At 38.4% G+C, this 22833-nt stretch overlaps 1 protein-coding gene across 21 annotated transcripts in view; it reads left to right on the top strand.

Annotated features, from left to right (window-relative positions):
* The window catches only part of LOC136849126 (tyrosine aminotransferase-like), a 123045-nt gene extending 102769 nt beyond the window's left edge, over window positions 1-20276 (top strand). For 18 of the 21 annotated variants that reach the window (XM_067122151.1, XM_067122160.1, XM_067122243.1 and 15 more), the window contains 2 exons: window positions 16562-16660; window positions 18703-20276. In XM_067122151.1, the coding sequence (XP_066978252.1) occupies window positions 16562-16660; window positions 18703-18984 (381 nt within the window). In that variant the 3' untranslated portion in view covers window positions 18985-20276. The remainder of the gene's footprint in view (window positions 1-16561; window positions 16661-18702) is intronic. The other 3 variants (XM_067122170.1, XM_067122323.1, XM_067122329.1) reach the window with 1 other exon arrangement.
* The last annotated feature ends 2557 nt before the right edge of the window (window positions 20277-22833 follow it).

The raw sequence follows: 22833 nt of genomic DNA on the forward strand, positions 1-22833 counted from the left end.
GGATCACTGTTACCTTTAGAGTACTCAGTCGTAATTCCTATTATGAGAGTTCAGGTATCTGGCTGAAATGAAGTAAATTTTTGAATTTTGAAATAGTTGTGTAATAACCAGGTACTTGGTATGCATTGTGACAATATATATATATATATATATATATATATATATATATATATATATATATATATATATTGTATATTGTCTGATGTGTACAAAGTACCTAGTTATTACATAACTATATATATATATATATATATATATATATATATATATATATATATATATATATATATGTACATATATATGTACATATACATTATTTATTTACATATATATATATATATATATATATATATATATATATATATATATTGTCACGATGCATACCAAGTACCTGGTTATTACACAACTAATTTCAAAATTCAAAAATTTACCTCACTTCAGCCAGATACCTGAACTCTCATAACAATAGGAATTACGACTGAGTACTCTAAAGGTAACAGTGATCCCTTGAAAAACTTATTAATCACATAAGAAAAATCAAACTCACTTTATCAAAATTAGTGTGAGGTATCAACAATTAAATAGAACTATCCCATATATATATACATACATATATATATATATATATATATATATATATATATATATATATATATATATATATATATATATATATATACATACATACAGGGTGTGGCATAATAACGCCCTTTGTTTAAGTGGAACAAAATTAAAGTCTTTTTGATTATCCTTTATTTTTTCGAACATGAATGTATTGCCACAGGTTAATAGATTAATATAATATATTAACAAAATTAATATAATGCTTATTCGGTTTATTAATGTTCAATTCAAATATTAATTGCTAACTCTGCAGAAAGACGCCTACTGGATTTTTGAGGAGAACGCAGCAATAATTCTTGTAGTTCATTGGACTTTTCTAAGCTTGTTGCAACAACTGGCCTACCTGCTCTTTGAGCATCACTTACACTTCCTGTGGATTCAAATTTTCTAATCAAGCTTGTGATATTTCGGCTTTGCACCCTTGGGATGTTAAATTCACCTGATAACAATCTTGCGGTTTCAGCACCATTTTTATTGTTTTGATAGTAAAATTGGATTGCTTTTAATCTCTGTTCCTTTGTTAATCACATGGTTGTATAAAATATCTGAAAAATGAAGATTTAGCAAATTAATTAAAGAAAATAATAAAGAAAATATACATTATAAGATATAAAATTAAAAAGGGCGTTACCTATGCCGCACCCTGTATGTATATATATTATATGTATTATTTATATATATATATATATATATATATATATATATATATATATATATATATATATATATATATATATATATATATATTATGTATATATATATATATATATATATATATATTATTATAATCTGCAAGAAGTCGTGCACATTGCTTGCCTCCCCCACCTAATTTACCCTGTTTATCGAGAACAGCATGGCCGATCGTATTTGACCTAGAAATTAGAGCATGGTTATCAACGTTCCGATCTGTCCTTTTTTTACCTGGAACAGATATTGAGATGACACAGATAAAAGGGGACAAGGAGAGGAAACTGGATGCCATTCCCTTAGGAAGCTTAGGCCAACTAAGCTTCTTAAAACAGCCTTTCTAAAGGCAAATTAAGTTGCCTGAATTGTCTGTATCTGCAGGAAACCTGGGAAAAGGCCACCGATCCCTGAACACCTGGCTAGTGATTCATCGTTTGCACACGGCTCCTACCCCTGGCTGCTTGCCTTAAAAGGAAGAGACCGGAGTAGGCAAAAAGGAGTTAAGCAGTTAGTCGTGCGAGGAGTCGTGCAGGCAGCCATACACGCGGGCGGGTGATGCAGTTTGCTGAGAGACCATTCATTTCCCCCATCCAACTCCAGACTCTAGTCACCCTCGAGGGACAGCATGCATCATCGGTGATTGCCCCCTCATCATTCTTCGCCAGAGACCCACTTCCCCTAAGGTAAAGTGCGAGTAAAGGCTTTTCAGTCACGACAGTTTGCCCTTTAGAAAGTTTGGAGTACCAGCATTTCACTTCTGTCCCAATGCCAGTTTATCCAGTGCCATTTCCAATGTCCTGTGTTCGAGTGTAAAGTGGTCATTCATTCCTCGAGTCTTTGGCACCCTCAGTGCAAACTCGAGACTTATTCTGTGTTATATTGTTCCTTTACTGGCGTGTAATGTGTAAATCTCTCTTGCAGAGGGACCTATTCGCAGTGGACTCATCTTGGCCTGTGCCTTGCCTTTAATCAAGACTCCACTAGAAGGACCTTCAGGCGTTGCAAGCCCTTTATCTATTTACTTATCCATTTTCCCTTCAAATGCTTTCTTTTGTAAACATAATTCCTTAATTTATCCCAAGTATTTACGTAACATTTCTTTATGAAGTAGAGCCTTCAGCTCCTAAATTCTCCCCTTTTTCTTATTTTTTTTACTATTTCCCTTTATGCAAGTCAGAACTCCAAGGCCAATTAAATAAAGTTTCCGTTGCCGGCCTGTAAAATACCATAAACCCAGGGAAATACATAAAAATGGTGACCTGGCCTTAGATCTCGTTTGCAGTTGCATTTCCCTCTAGTGCTGCTTCATTGCATTTGCAACTTGCCAGATCAGCTATTAGCAAAGCTAAGCTGGGTGCGAGACAAATTCCGAACCTGTTATCAAGAGCACAGACCAAGAGAGTTCCATGTAAGTAATGTGGTTATCTTAGCAAAATTTTTTTTTACAATTGTGACTGTTCCTAGGAATTAGGAATAGGGACGCATGTATTCACTGAGAGAAGAGAACCACCGTACCAGATTCATTAATGCATGCCTTTCAAGATAGGTAGTTAGGAAATAACCAGTGGTAACCATTTTTTGCTTCGAGGAATAGTGCAAAATTCCTCTGTGTTAAAATCTTTGCCATATTCTTTGCTTCGAGGAATAGTGCAAAATTCCTCTGTGTTAAAATCTTTGCCATATTTTTTGCTTCAAGGAATAGTACGGAATTCCTCCGTGATAAATTTTACTTCACATTTTGGATTAGCGAATTATTTAGGCGCGAATAAATTCCCACGTGGGAGAAGACGAGATCAGCTTGCATTGCTGAAATACTTCTCTCAGTTTAGTTGAAACTCGAATTAGGTGTTAGGAAAGCGAAATTTGAACTCCGCTTCTAGGGAAAATTACTGGGTCAATTTTACTGCTATCCTCTCATCCCGGGAAATTCCCCAGAGTCACAGACGGTCTATAAATAGACGGGTTCATTCACACAGAATCTAAAAATAACTCCAGTGATTGTCAGACGACCTTCACCCACTCCCCCGTCCCCTGCCCGCGTGTGTACCCTCTTTTTCATTCATTCCCGAGTAGTTTGTTGTTCCACTCTCAGAAACAATTTTTTTTAGGGTTTTTATCCCGTTAGTAATTTCTAAGTCCTAAGGGACAAATCGTATTTCCAAGTCCTAAGAGACTCCTAAAAAATTCTACGTCGCACAAGGCGAGAATTTCTAATTCCTACGGGAAAACCAAATTCCAAGTCCTAAGAGACTTAAAAAATTCTACGTCGCAAGAGGCGAGAATTTCTAATTCCTGCGGGAAACCTAAAATCAAGTCCTTTTGAGACATTATATTAGTGTATTTCACACACGTCTAAGTCCTCACAGAACTGATCATTCTAGTTCGTTAGAATGCCTTAATTTCACGCTACAGCAGGCCAAGTCCGAGCGTGACATAAAATCCAGTTACGTCTTGCGAGACATATTAAACTTTAACAAAGTCTCCTCAGACTTATTGATCAACTGTCTTATTCAGACAGATCCATTCTCCTGCAGTCTGAAGAATTGAGTGTTTCAGATTCCTGCAATTGAGTCTCTTCAGACAACCTGAGTCTTCTCAGACATATTATTTGATTAGCTAGAGAGTCCAGTCCATATAACCATTATTTCAAGATGGCTAATACCAGAGCCCAACAAAATGAGGACTTCAAATTCTACATGTCTGCTGGAAAGGACATGGGACTGAGAGACTGGGCTCAAGAGCGAGTGGACGATGCCAAGGCGGAGAGGGAGAAAGAACGTGAAGAGAGAGAAAGAATTGCCCAAGAGAGACGAGAAGAGTCAGAACGTGAAGAACGAGAAAAAGAACGGCAGGAGAGAGAGAGAGAATGGGAAGATCGAGAGCGACAGTGCGCCCATGAGCTCCAGATGTTAGAACGACAGAACGCCACCCCGCCTCCTGCGGTGGGAATGAGTGCCCTCAGCCAAGCTCGCTCGCTCGTGCATGCCAAAATGGACAGAGTCCGAACCTGAAGTATGGCTTGAAAGGGCCGAACGAGTCCTGGAGTGCTGCAACCTCTCCCCCACGGAACTCTCCCTTGTTCTCACTAAATTCCTGGGAGGGAAGGCACTCGTTGCCTACCACGCCCTTTCGGCAGAGGATAGGGGAAACTGGGAAGCCGTACGCCAAGTGGTTACGAAGGCGTTTGAGATTACCCCCGAGTGGTGGAGGAGACGTTGGAGAGAGCAGCCAAGAGAAGCAGGCCACACTTGGTCCGATTGGGCGTACCATTCCGAGCACGCATTAGCAAAATGCCTCGAGTCTGAAGGAGCCACTAGCGCCGCCGAGGTACTTGAAAAATTTTAACTTGAGCATTTCCTGCGCTACGCCCCTCCTGCCCTCGCCACTCATGTAGTGGAAAAAGCCCCAGCAACACTCACCGAGTGTTGCCGGATAGCAGACATGTGGGAGACTCACCACCCTCAGGAAGGATCCATGGGGCGGAAGATAAATCTCCCGCCCCTCCTCGGAGGATCAAATTCCCATAAGAATGGGAACTCGGGCAAGCCCCTAACTTGCCATTACTGCAAAAAGACGGGGCACTCAACTGAGCAGTGCTGAAGCAAGAAAACAACGCCTCTCTCTCCCGGAACACCCCCCAATAACTCGCCTGTGCCCTCCCAGGGCAGCGCGGAAAGATTTTAGCCAAACCTTTTGCACAGCATGCAAGGTTTATGGGCATTCTCCCGCATGGGCAAAATGCCCGAACAATACTAAATCAAATACTCCCACCGTCGCCTTGGCCGTCACAAATTCCAAGTCATTGGGCCCTCCCGCCGAAGGCCCCATATATGTGGCCCCTCCCAGAGGCAGCCACCCTGCGCGCTGAGTCACGGCATTTGATGACTCGGGCACGCAAATCTCCCTCACATGAAGGGACAGAGTTCCCTATGGAGCTATCGTCAATAGACAAAAACTCGTCATGATCGAGGGACTAAATCAATTTAAAATGATACTCCCTACGGTCCAATTGAGAGTCACAAGTCCTCAGCAATCAAAAATTTGCAATCTTGCAGTAGCAATCCATCTCCCTGGAGGCTATGACGTCATCCTGGGACAGGACTTTCAGTCCCCACAGAAATCATGACAATCCAGGGGTCCACATGCCCCAACTCATTCCTCAGGCGCGAGTAATCCTCCCCCGCTTCTCCCTCAGTCAAGACTGGCGCCCCCTGGGTACCATGAGGACGTGCAGTCCCTACCAGTGCCACCTGAGTACGATACAGTGGCCCCCTCAATCGGTTCCCGATCCAATTCCAGTGCCCGGCCCTGCCTCAGTGCCAGTGCCAGGGCCCCAACCAGATCTCCCTCTGGAAGATGCCAAGTTCCTGCCAGTGCCACTTGCATGCACCGAGCAGTGCCAAGCTCCGTCCGTCCTGACCGACAAGCACAAGAAACCTCTGATAGTGCCTGATTCTGTCTTAGTGCCAGCGCCAGAGCCCAACTCCGATCTCCATTCAAGGGACCCCACTCAGGACCCCCTCTCTTCTCCCAGCCTGGCACTGCTACCAGCGTCGGTAAGAGAGACGGTTCCTCTCGACCACAGCGGAAGCTCACCTAAAGGTGCAGCCTCGCAACCCGTGCCTGAGCTGGTCATTGATACCTGCGAGTAGTCCACGCCCCCGCCGACCATTACTGCTTTCTCGCCGCCCGCCGCAGATACCCTTGCGAGTCAGGATTCTGCCATCTCTCACTTGGCCGATGAACTACAAGAGCTGCAACGGATCATGGTAGAACTAGCAAGGAAAACTCCTGTGTCAGCTGTCGCAGCAGCCGGCCCAGGTGCACCCCATGCCGCCCTCCGGTCTAAGGGGCCCTCCGCTTCCCTGGCCGAGGATGACTGTCCCAGTAGGAAAGGTTCGCGGCGGAATTACCACGGGCGTGGGAATTTCCGGGTAGTTTCCAAAGAGCTCTAGGGCTCCCCTGGCACCTGTGCCACCATTTCATCTTTTGAAGGCCTTGGCACCTCTAATCCAAAAGAGGATGTCAAGGCACTCCACTATCTTCTTCTGTTCCTCAGGAACTTCTATCCTTTATCTTTTTCTATTAATCTTTTTCTTAAATTATCACCACAAGAGGCAATTAAATATGGGAATCCATTCCCCTCAAACTGCATACATCATTGAGAATAACAGAGTGGGAAGTGGCACGCCCTTGCACCCATATCTCGGTACAGGGCATGCGTGTCAGCTCTTCCTGAAGGAGTCTCACCCTTCAGGTTCCATTTTCCAGCCTTGGGGCTGAGAGATAGTCCAGGCCGTAATTTATAGGCGAAGGACGATAAATTCCAGCATAACACAATAAATACCTCACTCTATTACCCTTGGTTTTTCAGCCAACGTCATTTAGTCGTTTATTTATTTTTCTGTTTTAATGAATCGCGAGTCATAGACGCCTGCTCTTGTGATTTTAAAATGCCCCCTTCATAAAATCTGAGAGATGTGTTCCGCCTTTCGTATGCGGTCACGTTTTCATTCGTAACATCCTGTTAATTTTTCCTTTTATTATTTTTTTTTTCCTTTTTCCTTCTAAGAACTCTGTTTTGTCCCAGACCCCTCATCTTTTGTCTGCTCATCCCGTCATAACATTGAGCGAGTATCTATTTATAGCCTGTACTCGAGTTGTGGGCAGTGGATGCATAAAATTAGCGTGGTTTAAAGTTAGCGAATTAAAACTCGTGAATACTCTCGCTCGACCACCACTGTCAAAACCCCCAGAGTAAGGGTCAGCCATCAGCTGTTGAGTTGGCGAATTATGCATCGTCATTACAATATTACGTAAAGGGGATGTCATTTACAAAAATAAATGCTGTTTTATCATTTACACAGCCTTTCAAGGCATACTGTACTAACCGCATGCCTTGTTGATTTAGAATTAAGGAACTTACAGTAAATGTAAATTAATTCTTAAATTTTGTCTCCTGCCTCAAAATTATCTTGTCCTCATAATCTTAAAGTAATGTATACCGTAAATTTGAAGAAATTAATGGGCCATGTTAAAGTAGCTTAATGTTAATGTGTTGGAAGTATTTTCCATTTCTTGTTGGGAGAAGAGTAAAGTAAACCAGCTGTGCTGACTTCTTGGATATCAACATACAAGCCCGAATGAAGGCTCATATGTTATCTTCCGTGGGGAGCTTTTATAATCTGCAAGAAGTTGTGCACAGCACGCCCCCCGGCCACCTAATTTACCCTTTGTTTATTGAGAACAGCATGGCCGATTGTATTTGACCTAGAAATTAGAGCACGGTTATCAACATTCCGATTTGTCCTTTTTTTACCTGGAACAGATATTGAGATGACACAGATAAAAGGGGGCAAGGAAAGGAAACTGGATGCCACTCCCTTAGGAAGCTTAGCCCAACTAAGCTTCTTAAAACAGCCTTTCTAAAGGCAAATTAAGCTGCCTGAATTGTCTGTATCTGCAGGAAACCTGGGAAAAGGCCACCGATCCCTGAACACCTGGCTAGTGATTCATCGTTTGCACACGGCTCCTACCCCTGGCTGCTTGCCTTAAAAGGAAGAGACCGGAGTAGGCAAAAAGGAGTTTAGCAGTTAGTCGTGTGAGGAGGAGTCATGCAGGCAGCCATACACGCTGGTGGGTGATGCAGTTTGCTGAGAGACCATTCATTTCCCCCGTCTGACTCCAGACTCCAGTCACCCTCGAGGGACAGCGTGCATCGTCGGTGATCGCCCCTTGTCATTCTTCACCAGAGACCCGCTTCCCCTAAGGTAAAGTGCGAGTAAAGGATTTTCAGTCACGACAGTTTGCCCTTTAGAAAGTTTGGAGTACCAGCATTTCACTTCTGTCCTTGTGCCAGTTTATCCGGTGCCATTTCCAATGTCCTGTGTTCGAGTGTAAAGTGGTCATTCATTCCTCGAGTCTTTGGCACCCTCAGTGCAAACTCGAGACTTATTCTGTGTTATATGTTCCTTTACTGGCATGTAATGTGTAAATCTCTCTTGCAGAGGGACCTATTCGCAGTGGACTCATCTTGGCCTGTGCCTTGCCTTTAATCAAGACTCCACTAGAAGGATCTTCAGGCGTTGCAAGCCCTTTATCTATTTACTTATCCATTTTCCCTTCAAATGCTTTCTTTTGTAAATATACGTAACATTTCCTTATGAAGTAGAGCCTTCACCTCCTAAATTCTCCCCTTTTTCTTATTTTTTTTACGATTTCCCTTCACGCAAGTCAGAACTCCAAGGCCAATTAAATAAAGTTTCATTTGCCGGCCTGTAAAATACCATAAACCCAGGGAAATATGTAAAAATATATACATATATATACATCTTGAATTAAAAACTGCATTGAGCAAAATGAAAAAATGCACAGCAAGGTCCAAGTATAATGTTTTGATCTTTTTATTTTGCTTTTGTAATGATGGATGGAGCGAGGTGACAGACAATCCTCTCATTCCCGTGACCCGCGGTCACTAACTTAATCATCCATACACGAGGAAATGGCACACTGCTCAAAAAAAAAGCCACCTCTACCAATTATCACTTGGACCTTGCTGTGCATTTTCATTTTTCTCAATACAATATTTAATTAAAGTGTGTATAACACACACACACACACACACACACACACACACACACATATACAGTATATATATATATATATATATATATATATATATATATATATATATATATATATATATATATATAATATATATACATACATTAGCATATATGCATGTACATACATTACATCTAATACATTACATCTAATAAATTACTTAAAAACGAAGTCACTTCTAAGTAAAAACAAACTGCTGGACTGTACTCTCGAAAATGTCCATTCTCAGGATTAACCTAATCCTCGAGGTTAATCCTGAAAATGTACATTTTTGGATTAGGATTAAATACCTCCTTTGGCAAAATAAGAAACATGTCAACGCCGCTAACTATAGGAAAGTCTCAACCTTTCTTAACTAGAGTATAGAGAAGGCCTATAGATAGTGACCCCTGCGGGTTTTAACCCAGTATGTGTCCACCTTTGCAGCGTGTGTAGCAAAAGCCCGTTGGGGATGATCATAAAAACATAAACAAAAGACTGTAAATATCATGACCCCAAGAATATTAGTCCTAGATAACTACCCCCGAAAACTCTTGGGGGTCAATATCTAGGAAAGATCCCCTTTTAATATCTATTAAGTCATTCAAAGGCTTAATAAATATTAGATAAATCCGAACCACTAGTATTTTAAAACAACTGGATCATCACTTAATCAAAAACTATATAATTTTCTTGTCAAGTTGTTACGTGCCAGTGGTATTCAATTTTCAGTTGTGTCTGTTGTGCAGAACATTGCTATGAAATAAGATAAGAGGATTTGCATGAAGTGTGCAATCTGCTTTTCAGGACCGACTCATTTAGATGTTCATTCCAACTTATTCATTTATGACAGATCGAATATATTTAACAATATACATACATACATACAAATACAGTATGCTTATATGCATGAATATACACATAAATATACATATGTGCATACACATACTTATGTAATAAATTTACACATAGGTACACAAATACGAACATGTATATATACCTACACATATATAATTAAAAAATATATCTACACAGATGCTTCAAATACATATATATTTTATGTTCTAATCTAGAGGGAAGTAACTTACCACAAGGGATGATGCTGATCTGACTAAAATTCCTGGACTAGTAGAGCATAAGTAGAAAAGGTAATGAGCTGAGGGCCTTACCAGAAGGGGGAAATTGAGACAAGCTCTTAGGTTAACTAAAATCACATATATTTACAATAACAAAGTCAGATGGGGATAATTAAGACAGGTAAATGGGGCCCTGCCAGAGCACAAAATTATGGTGGAAAGGCGATAACTGAAGGTGCCAGGAATTCCACTTCAATGGCACCGAAGATTAAATTGCAGTCGGTTGATCACGGCATTAAAGCACAATTGAAGCAAAGTATCCACAGCAAAAACCTCCATCTGCAATGGAGAATGAATACGATTACTTGGCAGACTTAGCGTAAATATAGGTTCGATGGTGTGCTGATGGTACCAAGATTCCTTGGCTATATAACCCCATTAAAACCGCTTATGAACACAAGTTAATAACAAAGTCAGGTCTATAGGAGAATTGTGTTTGGAAAATGGAAAATGATTAGCACAAGAAAAAGAGCTACATGACTATATAGTAAACCACAGATTCCTGGCACTTTACCTTATTCCAGAGAGAGAGTCCTCGTAGATGCACCAACAATGGTGGGGGGGGGGGATATTTGGGAAATTAGCACTGGAAAGATACTGGACCGGATAGGCAGCCACATGGGGGTGTATAGGCTCTAAAGGAGCGGAGGTCAAGGGGCAGTGTGTGTTGGATCTGCATCCAGGTGTGTCTCTGTCAAGCGCGAATGGTGCGGCCCCTTTTATCCCTTCTGCTGGATTAATTTTCCCATTCTCCAAGGTACAGCCCATTTCCTATCGTGAAACATATGGCTTTTGGCGCGCTACCTCTGGCCTTGTGGGTAGCTCTGTTGACCACGTGGTAAGGGCTTTGACCTCGTGGGTTGCTTGTGCGCCATTGGACGAGTGGGGATTATCACCAAGGGCGGCTTAGTAACCTGGAAAAGGACTTAACACAGTCACAAGTTCAGGGAAGGAAAAAAAGACTGCCAAGGGAATAATAACTAGAGACTTAGAGAGGAAGCAAATTCTCCATGACTGACTGTTAGTGTCATCAGTGAGATAAAATGATTTTACTTTAAATTCTTTGAAAAATAAGGTTTTTGAGAAGGGCATCCCCTGTTGCAATATATATATATATATATATATATATATATATATATATATATATATATATATATATATATATATATATATATATATATATACATATATATATATATTATTTATATATATATATATATATATATATATATATATTTATATATATATATATGTTGTATGTTTAGTAATGTGTGTGTATTGCACAAATAAATACATATCCATAAATATATGTAATATATATGCTCATATATAAATGCACAAAGATATATATTATATATATTTATATATATAATATATATCATGCAGTGTAAGGTATATATATATATATACATATATATCGGGTACTTACGCCTTGTAATAAGTTGTTTTGTCAGTTGGAGCTGACGTTTTCTTTCTATCGTTTTCCTTAAGAGTCCTCAAGATCCCATGGAGCCCGTACCTTTTATGTGAGTGTCTTGCGAATGTTGTATTTCATAAATGATTTTGCAGCAGTGTAGAATGATCCTATTTCCTTCAGGAAATTATGTTTATCTAAAGCGTCTGAGGTAGTCGGGGATTTCTGCGTTTACTTCCACTGTATAGTACTTGAACCTGTATACAGTAGTCCTTGGCAGGCTTTGGGGCCTTATTCTTATTGGCTCTTTTCAGGGCTCACCCAGCTCTTCAACTTCAGATTTTTTGCTTCCACGCCATTGTATGGGTTCGTAAAAAGAATAATAATGGAGTATGAGGTAACCGTAGGCAAGGTTGTATCGGCTGGTTATATAAAAAAAAAAAAAAGTGAAATACCTCCGTAGAATGATCAACCGGAGGATTTGTACTTTTCGTTCGGGCATGTGAACAAAACCCAATTCTCCGTGCAATACCGCACCAAGTTCGCTCCGCGATTGTTCTTTTACGAACTGACGAAAAAATATTTATGAACATTCCATTTTTACCATTATTGCAAAAATATAACAGCATTGAAATGTGCTCATTATTTACTTATATATTTTTTCATACTACAAAGCCTGTAATATGAAATCAATTGAAAATACAGAATTCAAATATTCATTTGTAAAATATAATGTTACTTGTTAATCTGGATTGTATAAACCTTTGTAACTCAAATTTCCTGTTCAAAAAACACCATTAATTAATGCAATGGGAGTGTCCCGATCTACAGTTATATTTTTTTTTATATTTATATCTATCTATGGGTAGGCCTACTATATCGTAAAAAGTAATTTCAAGAAATTATGCTCTTAAAATTTACATTTCTTTAGCGAAGAATCAAACCATTTCACAGTAGCTTTCTTTTCTCTACAAAAGTCAAAAATAGTTATTCAGTTGATATTCTTTTTCACCGCACTGATCGTATTTCCAGTCGTCTTTGGTTTTATCGTAACCTTTACTTTGTCGCTAAGTTCTGATGAACACAAACTTGTTTTCCAGAACTTTTACGAGTTGACTATTGACATGTTTTCAATTGTTTTTCTATCCGAGCGTCCAAATGAGTGACTGTCTTTATTACTTATGTTTGGGGAGCCGTTGTGATGGAACTTTCATAATATAGCCTAATCAATTCCCAGGAATACTGCAAAGTAAAATAAACTATCTCTGGTAAATTTCTTATCAACTTAGTCAGTTTAGTCTGATAGAACAACGATATTCATAAAAAGTTACAATATATGGTACTTTTTTTATCAAGGTTACCATGAATATTGGTCTTGCTTTTTCTTCAACACTTTTTATATTCAACCCTCCTCTTCTCTTTGGTAAACGCAGTATCCTCCGTTTTAGAGGTCGATGCGTACTACGTCACCAATTCCGAATTATGTTTTACCTGAGCAACCTTTGTGTTCAACGTAATGGAGAAGGTTTATGAGTTACGTACGAAGGCCTTCTGGTAGAGGGTTAAACATTTCTTACTTAAAGTGCTGACGGATTTTGCTTCACCTGACCAGTTTACTTCACAGATTTCCGAGACTGACTTTCGAAAAAAAAATTCCTAAGATTCTAGTAGTCAACAGCTTTGAAACGAGTGAAGGGACCGTTCAAAAATTACGTAACGCCCTAGTGAGGGAGGGGGAATATGGTGACGTGTTATGAGTGTGACAATGTGGGAGGAGGGTGCAGTCGTAAGTTACATAACAGTTTCAGATTTTTTCCTTTGATTCTTTTGAAAAGCTGTAAATGTAGAAGGACAACTGAGAGATAGTAAAGATTCTGCGATAGACTTATATTTTAGTAATATTGAGAATACGGTATTTATTTATTTTTTTGCGTAATTATTTGTTTAAAAAATATCACAAACTCAACCCTTGTTTGTACTTCAACATTTTCTACTATATGTATGACATGACATAGAACAATATCACAAACTCATCCCTTTTCTGAGCACCGACATTCACTACTTTATGCATAGATATGACTTAGAAAAATATCACAAATTAAATTTCCTCTTCTAAACATGGCATAAGAGAACATTTTCATTTCAAATTTATTTGCGAGTCTTTAATGTCATAACATAAAAGTATTACGAAAAACCTAAAAATAATAATTTCCAGCTATTACGCTAGACTTTAATACATTATTGCATTAAAAATGGGGGAACATACTAATTCAGGGGGCGTGTTACTAGCTGATGTTACATAATTTTCTGGGGGGTGCGGGCGCTTTTCTGGACATGTGTTATGAGGCGTGACTAAGGGGTGAGGGGAGGGTAAAAAATTACCAAAAAAAGTGTTACGTAATTTTTTGAACAGCCCCAAACTGCCAGTGTCTACTTTCTGATCTCCACGTCCTGAGATGTAAGATTTACCCTCACTTAACTGTGAACATTTGCCTTTTCAAAATGTGACATTTCATAATGAGCATCTCTTAGTGATTCACCGTCGGGAATATAGATTTGTATCAACGGCAAATCCCGTACTTTAATTTCACATTGTTTTGGCAACACTGATGGTACAAATTTATTGTTAGTTTTGAAATCTGTAAACAAGTGTTCTCGGAATATAACACAAGGACATCAGCAGTACAGGGGATGGCCTTGCGCAACAGACCTCATAAAAAAAGTGCCTGTGAAGACTCCATTAACACTTGATATAAAGTTTCTGGGAAAATCCATTCAATTCCATTATTTTGAAGAGAGAGGCAAATTTACTCCATCGAATGCTTGGGACTAGTCCATACTGAATAACCCTGTCTCTAATCGTATTACTACTACGAATATAGATCCGTTTAGAATGCCAAAATATTGTTCAGGCGATATAATCTTTCCAGTAGATGCTTCAGACGATTTGCCATAGTTTTTGCAGTAATTATATAACCATTGTTTAATAGAGGAGTTAGTCTCCAATTTTCAATCAATGCTGAGTTTCCGTCTTTTCGGCAGAGTTTTAGTTTTCATATCGTGTGAGTCCGACCATTTTTCTTTCTACAATACGCGGTTGTACTACCTCACCAAAATCTTGTCTAATGGAACTCCAGTTTCTTTTTGTTAGGAAATTCACCTGTTAAGCTGTCGGATCCAGATGATTTACTATTATCCATTTTGTTCACCGATTTCCATAATTCTTCTGCATTTTCTAGAAATTCATTCCTAGAAGTTCTTTGTCATGTTCACCTAATTTACTGTTTCATTTATCAAGCAAATATGATCGTTTTTTCGTAGTTTTCAAGTGTATAAGCCTTTACAAAGCACTTCAAGAAACAAGAGAACAGCATTTGAATGTTGTAGCCTTCCCTCGTTTTCCTTTTATGTCTGTTAACAAAGAAGCACCTTGGCGCTCGTCCTCTTTCGCAGGCAGGTGTGACGATGGTTGTCTTGCTTCCTCTCGGTCCTTCAGTTTCGTTCTTGTTGTAATCCCATTGCATACATTATCTTAAAGACCGTTAATTTGATTTTTCAAAAAATTGATTCTGTCAAATTTATCATTCCATCATTATTGAAACTATAAAGATCCTTTCATTGATATTGTAGTAAATTAAACAAACCATATTTTTCATACAAAGTTCTAGTTGCAAATTTTATATGAAACAACCCCTTTTCCATTCCTTTTTCTTTTCATTTCAGGTGGCTCCATAGTGTATGCAAACCTTCTTTTCCTTCTGTCTCAAGTAAAGAAGCATTCACTTTCGAAGATTCTTTCCCTTTTCTTAAGATACCGATCTTGAACTTGGACGAGACAGTTCTGAGATCAGAAAAGGCCACAGGAACTGATTCATTACCAGTCATACTCTGGAAAAACTCTTTAGCATAAATACGGTCTGTCCTTGAACCACAAGAGTAGGTTATATCATTCAATTTTAACATTTTTTTTTTCCGAAGGGCTGCGATTTCTACATAAATTTATCTTGCCCCGTGCAAGACCTAAAGACTATGTAGTCTTTAGATGTTGCCCCCGTGCTGGCGTCTCTGACAGACGATACGCAATCAAATCAAAATTCGTCCTTTTCTTTCGTTTCACTTGCTCTTGAAGGTGCATGGATGTCGACAACTGGCATTTCAATGTTTAAGCAAGACATTTTAGTTCTATTATTTGCCCTTCTGTATCCATTTCCTTGCTTATGAGAGACAAGGCGTTTACCTGATGAACACAGACTGCTGCTCCTCCTTTAAGTTAGAAGTTTTCACATCTTTCCCATCATGCCCTTGCCATTGGCAACACAGTTGCTACAAATTTATTGTTAGTTTTTAAATCTGTAAACAAGTGTTCTCGGAATCTAACACAATAACATCAATAGAGGATGGCATCATTCGTGTACCTGTGTCATTTAATCTATTCACATTTAAACAACCTACTGATGTCCTAAAGTCGTACAAGATACATGAATGCCTCAGACCGAAAATAGATATTGCACTTATTTTTCATTTATTAACTTGGGCCTGTAAAAATTCAATACGCATCCTTGTTGTACATTTGCCCTTTGGAAATTTGTTATTCACCGAATAGTAGAGCTGGAGCGAAGGTCTTACTCCGCGGGGAACAAAAAGGAATGCCAGCCTCAGAAAAAAAAAAAAGATATTCAAGGTCGCAGTTCATCTTGTCATTTCCTTTTAACCAAGCCTCTTGGAAAATTTGGCCTATATATATATATATATATATATATATATATATATATATATATATATATATATATATATATATATATATATATATATCACCTTACATTCTTCTAAAATTCATCTGCACAGGAGACAAAAATTTCATTTTATAACTGTATATTAATCTGCATGACGAGCAGTCCTGCACACATGCGACCGATTTCCAAGCTGGCAACGCATACGTCCGACCAAGACAATAAGATATATTCCGTCTTGCGTCCGACTGTGCAAGAGGTTATTACGCTTTGGACGATCTAACTTTTAAAGTGTGCTTTTTTTTTGAGTCTAGAAGAATCTAACAAAGTGTGAAGTGTTAACATCGTGTGTCTTTTGTCTTTTCCAGGTTGGTGTTGATATGGACAATTTCCCTCAGTTCGAAAACGATTTGCAATTCGTAGAAAAGATGATCGCTGAAGAATCCGTATTTTGTCTCCCAGGAAAGGTACGCTCACATCAGAATTCGGTGATTAACACTCATAGATCCTTGGCAATGCCACAGAGTCTATCATCCAACGAACGTTTGGCTGTACACACACACACACACACACACACACACACACACACACACACACATATATATATATATATATATATATATATATATATATATATATATATATATATATGTGTGTGTGTGTGTCAATAATAATAATGTATAATGTGTGTGTGTGTGTGTGTATATATATATATATATATATATATATATATATATATATATATATATATATATATATATTTATTTATGTGTGTGCGTGTTTTTGTACATATACAGTATGTATGAAATTTTTATCACACCGTGATTTATATACAATCATTAAGCCACAAATGTCATTTAATATCCAATTCACGCTACTTCGGGAATATTTCCGAAGGGGAATTGTCACCGAAGGGGAATTTTTAAGTGATAAATGGAATGGTACTGAAGTGTCTTGAACACTCGTGTGTGTGGTGTTGTGGTGTGTGTGTGGGTGCGTGTGTAGGTGATGGCTCCAGATGATATCCATTCATTTCTCAACAGGAATATTAGGATGAGATGACCACCGAATTTGTAGTCCTAGCAGCGACCTATTGAAATTGGGTAACACATCGGTTTTAGCGGAATGTGCCTAAACCGTCCTGAGCCACCTTGGAATTAACTTAATCCCCTGAGGAGCCTCTACCCTCTTAGTACCTTTCCCTCTACTTGAAAGAGGAAAAGACTTTGGTATAAATATATATATATATATATATATATATATATATATATATATATATATATATATATATATATATATATGTTACAGTCAACATACGTAATCAGTCATTACAGCGTAATGACTGAAATTTCAGTCATCACGCGGCGTAATGCACTTAGGGGACATTTGATCCCCCAGGAGCTAGTACTAAACACGGCGAAACAGTGAGTCACCTACACTGTTTCGCCGGGTTAGTACTAGTCCCTGGGGTCAAATATTTTGCTGTGTTTAGTACTAGCTCCTGGGGGGATTAAATGTCCTAAGTGCATTACGCGTGATGACTGAAATTTCAATCATTCTGCGTAATGACTGATTACGCATGTTGACTGTAACATATATATATATATATATATATATATATATATATATATATATATATATATATATATATATATAGTATATATATATTTATATAATGCCCTTTTACCTTTGAAAAGCAGAGGCGCTAGAAGGGTAGTCTTACAAACCTCTAGAGATGGGGTTGCCAGCCATAAGCCACTTCCTTGTCTCCAGCTGACGCTGATACCGATTCACAGTTGGGTCAGCTGGTGAGAAGCAAGCCAAGCGTGAACTATAAAAATACAAATGCAAGGCAAGCACTCCTTCACTGTGTGTGTGTGTGTGTGTGTGTGTGTGTTTTGAGTTGACAGTGGGATGAGAGCATTTTCAGAAGGGACAAAATCTGTGGATGTAATTTTGTGGGACAGGGAGGCACTTAAAGGGACTGACCGTCTCATGGCTACTTGGTGGATGATGTTGATGGTGGACAGAGCTAACAGAACCTAGTGAGGGAATTGGAAATCAATGTCCCGACATTCATAAGCTGTAGGTCCCGTTGCTAAGTAACCAATTGGTTCTTAGCCACGTAAAATAAGTCTAATCCTTCGGGCCAGCCCTAGGAGAGCTGTTAATCAGCTCAGTGGTCTGGTAAAACTAAGGTATACTTACTTTACTTTCATGCTAGATCATCATTACTGTACATTAAATTGAAATGAATGACGCCTTATCTGCATATGCTCAGGGTTTTAATTCAAAATATCTAATGTTTAACTAGAATAATCATGAAGATTGCTTGCTTATAAACTTTTCTGTGCGTATTCACCATCAAGTATCCGGATTTTCATTTCTCGTAGGCTTTTAGTAACTGAATGTTTGTATACTGATATGAACAAGATATGATAAATGAATCCACTGGTCATCTGGGAATTTCACGTATTCTAATGCTTTTGTTCTTTCTTTGTCTTGACAGTGTTTCGATTACCCCAACTATATGCGAATAGTACTGACGGTACCAGAGAAACAGCTTAAGGAGGCATGTGGCCGGATGGCTGCCTTTTGCACCAGATATTATCAAGAGCAAACAAACAATGGTTTTGCTAATACAAATGGCCACAGCGTTGACATGGACATCGATCATGGGTACTTATCTACAAATGATATCAATGTTGGAGCAACCGTCGAGGAAGTGAAGGCCGTCAAAACAGCATCGTTTGATCCAACTGCCCTGATTATGGAAGCTGAAGCTGATTAACGAGACCCAATTAGTGTTTATGTTACTGAATCCACCTAAAACGGAATCGAAGATTGTTGGTTGGTTATGAAGCGAATCTCTCAAGAGGAAGTGATGGATTACTATGTATATATATACATACATATATAATGCATATATATATACATATACATATATATATAGAGAGAGACAGATAGATAGATAGATATATGGTACATATACATACTAAATTATATTTTTCCGCAAGTATTTTACGATGCAATTGTAACATAGTGGCTTAATTTCCTTAGTACACATCAGCGTTTCGCACTGGATGGAATGAGATACGATTCTTTGATTACTATTTAAATGAGCTGCTCTCACATATCAAACGAGTAGCCTAACTGACTGAGAAGGATCATTTCGCAGTTTCCCATAGCAGATTATTTCTAACTTCTCCTTCACAGGGAAAACCAAAATATATTCCTAATAATGAAACACCATTCCTTTCTTGAATGGTGAACAGATGTATTCCATCAGATTGATATTCACAGAAAAGTTTCATGTTTCATAGCATAAAATATCGAAGCATTTTTCCAGTTGGACGTTTCAAGGTCTGGTGCTGAAGAGAGGAATGGCGTTTGTTGCAAATCCAGGTCTTTTGTATGCGCTGCGCCTAGAGAACAACATTAAGAAATGATGCTGTATTCGGGCTAACATTTGTTAAAAAAATAAAAAAAAAGATTAAAAGCTTTCAGAGGCCGAAAAATAATTACGGGTACTTCCGTCAAAGGACTCAGTTTGACACTCGATACAAATTTCTGAAAATTGCAAATACTGTGAAGAGCGTTCAGTTATTCATTACCCTATGATGTTAGGATGGCCACTTAAGTAGAACAATACGGCGAACGTCGACATATAACGGATGGAAGGTAGATGAATTGATGTGTGGGAATTTTTCAAAATCATTTGTTCTCAGCCTTCGCTTTTTAAAGAGTGAAGTCTGAAGGATGCACTGGACTTAGGTTTCAAAGTGAGAGAGTGAAGAGCATTGAGGAAGGAGGCAGCAATAAATCCAGCATCCGAAACTGAAAATCTCTGACTCCGAAACTCCGATGTCTTTTAAACAATAGCTTCGTCCTTCGTACTTGGAAATCGTAGCCCATCATCGGAAATTATCAGCCGGTTTTTATTTTGTACATAGAGAATTTTAGATGACGTGTAATATTTTCTACTATGTACCTAACCTTGCCTGTATTTTCCCAAGGCATTTTTTTTTCTGTTTCTGGATCTACTTACTCACATTACAAAATCCTTATCAAACTGTAATAGAAGTTTCATTTCTTCCCTAAGAGCTTCCATGTCCTTTCGTTGCTCTTGAACTGCTGAGTGGTGAAAAAACTCACTCAAGTTAAACATACTGTACAAAATTACATTAGGAAAAATGCAAAAAAAAAAAAAAAAAATATATATATATATATATATATATATATATATATATATATATATATATATATATATATATATATATATATATCACTGGGAAAAATTTCTTCTTCTAAGGAAATCATTAAAATATGGTTAAGGTGCGGATCTGTAGATCTCTACCCGGCATCTTTATATTGGTTTTCTGGCATTAGTCCGTGTTTGCTGGTGGTTAAAATCAAACTAATTCTAGTTGACTGTTTTCAAAGGTGAACATTCCACCTTTTTCGTCGTTTCGTCACAGAGCTTTGCTTTATATTGAATGTACTTTTTTATGATTTCAAAGATTAAATCGTCAAAAATCTAAAAAGTAACCCCAAGTGTACCTTCCTTCATTTGCGGTTATATCTGTTGAACACAACAAAATGTGCCATGCCTACCTGAGTTAGGAACGAGTCTGTAAATCAGTTTTCAGTTATTTACGAACTACATGGTTATGCATTCAGAGTTACTATTTTAATGGCAAACCATAATCTATAGCCGACACTAGATCGGAACTGGTACAACGTACTGCTGCACAGGTTTTTCATTTTGATTTACAGACTCGTTCATAACTCGGGTAGGCATGGCACATTTTGAAGTTGTGTTCAACAGATATAACTGCAAATGAAGGCCAGGTACACTTGGGGTTACTTTTTAGTATTATGATGATTTAATCTTTGAATTCATGAAAAACAGTACATCCAATATAAAGCAAGGCTCTGTGACGAAATTCTACGAAAAAAAGTGGATTGTTCACCTTTGAAAACAGTCAACTAGAATTATTTTGATTTTAATCACCAGCACACACGGACTAATGCCAAAAATCCGATGTAAAGATGCCGGGTTAGCGATCCACAGATCCTCACCTTAACCATATTTTAATTTCCTTAGAAGAGGAAATTTTTTCCCAGTGGAAAATTCTATACCTTGACAACATTACAGGGAGAAAAAATTAAGCTAAAGATCCTTTACTCTGGAGAAAACTGCAATCAGAATTCACGAATCGGGATATTGTACTTCTATGATGATTTGACGTTTTACCTCCAATAAAGTATCAGGTACCTTAGATGCTTTTTTTTTGTAGAAGCATTGAATTGAACTTCAAAATGAGTTCCTATTTTCCAAATCTCCCTACACTTACACTGGCAGTGCATTTAGCAGCTGAAAATAAGAAATAAAGACAAAGTCCATTACTTCCCTTATATAGAACCAGCAGGGCAGGGCAGGGCACTTAGCTCATATGCGCATCAGTCCACGTCAAAGAAAATGTTTTTACATCGAAATCAGCACGACCCGAAAGCTATATTGTAGCCAGTCAGTTTTACATGCTGGTAATTCAAGAATAATAAAGTAATACACGCTCATTCCTCAGTACAAAAAGAACGTTGATACACAAGTTGGAACTCTGTTCACCCAGGTCATGGAGCGCTTGGAAAGAATGCAAAGGACAATTAGTTGGCTTTTACTTTCGATTGATGAGTCGTTCAGAACCTCCGTATTACACTCTAGGAGTGGAACTGATCACCTGCCACTTCCCTCACCTTAAATTTAAAATTCACGTTCACCAGTTCAGATCAACGCACTTTATTTTCTTTTCCTTTTTCATGTAAGTTCAGAGTTAGTGTACTCCACTAACTCTGACCTTTCTTGGATGATTTTGCTTCTAAATTTCCTGGTCTTCTTGTTAAGAGTGTATGCACTTCTTTCCTACGACCTCCCGAGCAACATTTCCAAGCTAACATCGTGAAAAACAAGAATACGATAAGCATTCTAGGATCCTGATGTTAGGGTCCAAGCCAATCCAGGTGATAAATTGTTTTCTGCAAAAAAAAGTACACAACCAGAGTGTTTCCTATCACTTTTCTTTGTGTCTCACAAAGAAGATGCACTGATATTGCAAATTCATCACATATTTGGGAACCTGGTTCACTCACCAAGACCGTGAATTTGGAGTCCCAGAAATATCTGGGGAGTTACTAAGGATAGTGAGCTTGGCAAAGTGTAATTACTTCTTCTTGCCCTCTAAAGCCAAGGAATTTTTCCAAACCTTCGGGAATCTTGTAACCACCCTAGGAAACACAGTTACCAAAATAAATTAATCACTTCACCAGTTTCATCTTCTGCTGTCAGCACAGTCTAATTTTTATCTACTCTTTGCTGTCAGAAAAGTCCATTTTCAGCTGTTCTCTGTTGTCAGCAAAGTACAATTTTCCCTAGTCTCTAGTTTTATAGGTTTATTTCAAGTAAATCATTATAATATCAGCTTGGGCTCGTAACTTTTCTCAAAAAAAAATATCAACTAATTCTTCCATCAGAAAGGGAAAATCCACTCGTCGCTAGCATTAATAACTTGAATTCGTTAGCCACCAAGTTACAGAGGAAAGAGGAGTAAACTTGAAGAGAACCTGAGAACCAAGAGTTTGT

This window comes from Macrobrachium rosenbergii, chromosome 2, assembly GCF_040412425.1.
Source record: "Macrobrachium rosenbergii isolate ZJJX-2024 chromosome 2, ASM4041242v1, whole genome shotgun sequence".
Classification (NCBI taxonomy): domain Eukaryota; kingdom Metazoa; phylum Arthropoda; class Malacostraca; order Decapoda; family Palaemonidae; genus Macrobrachium; species Macrobrachium rosenbergii.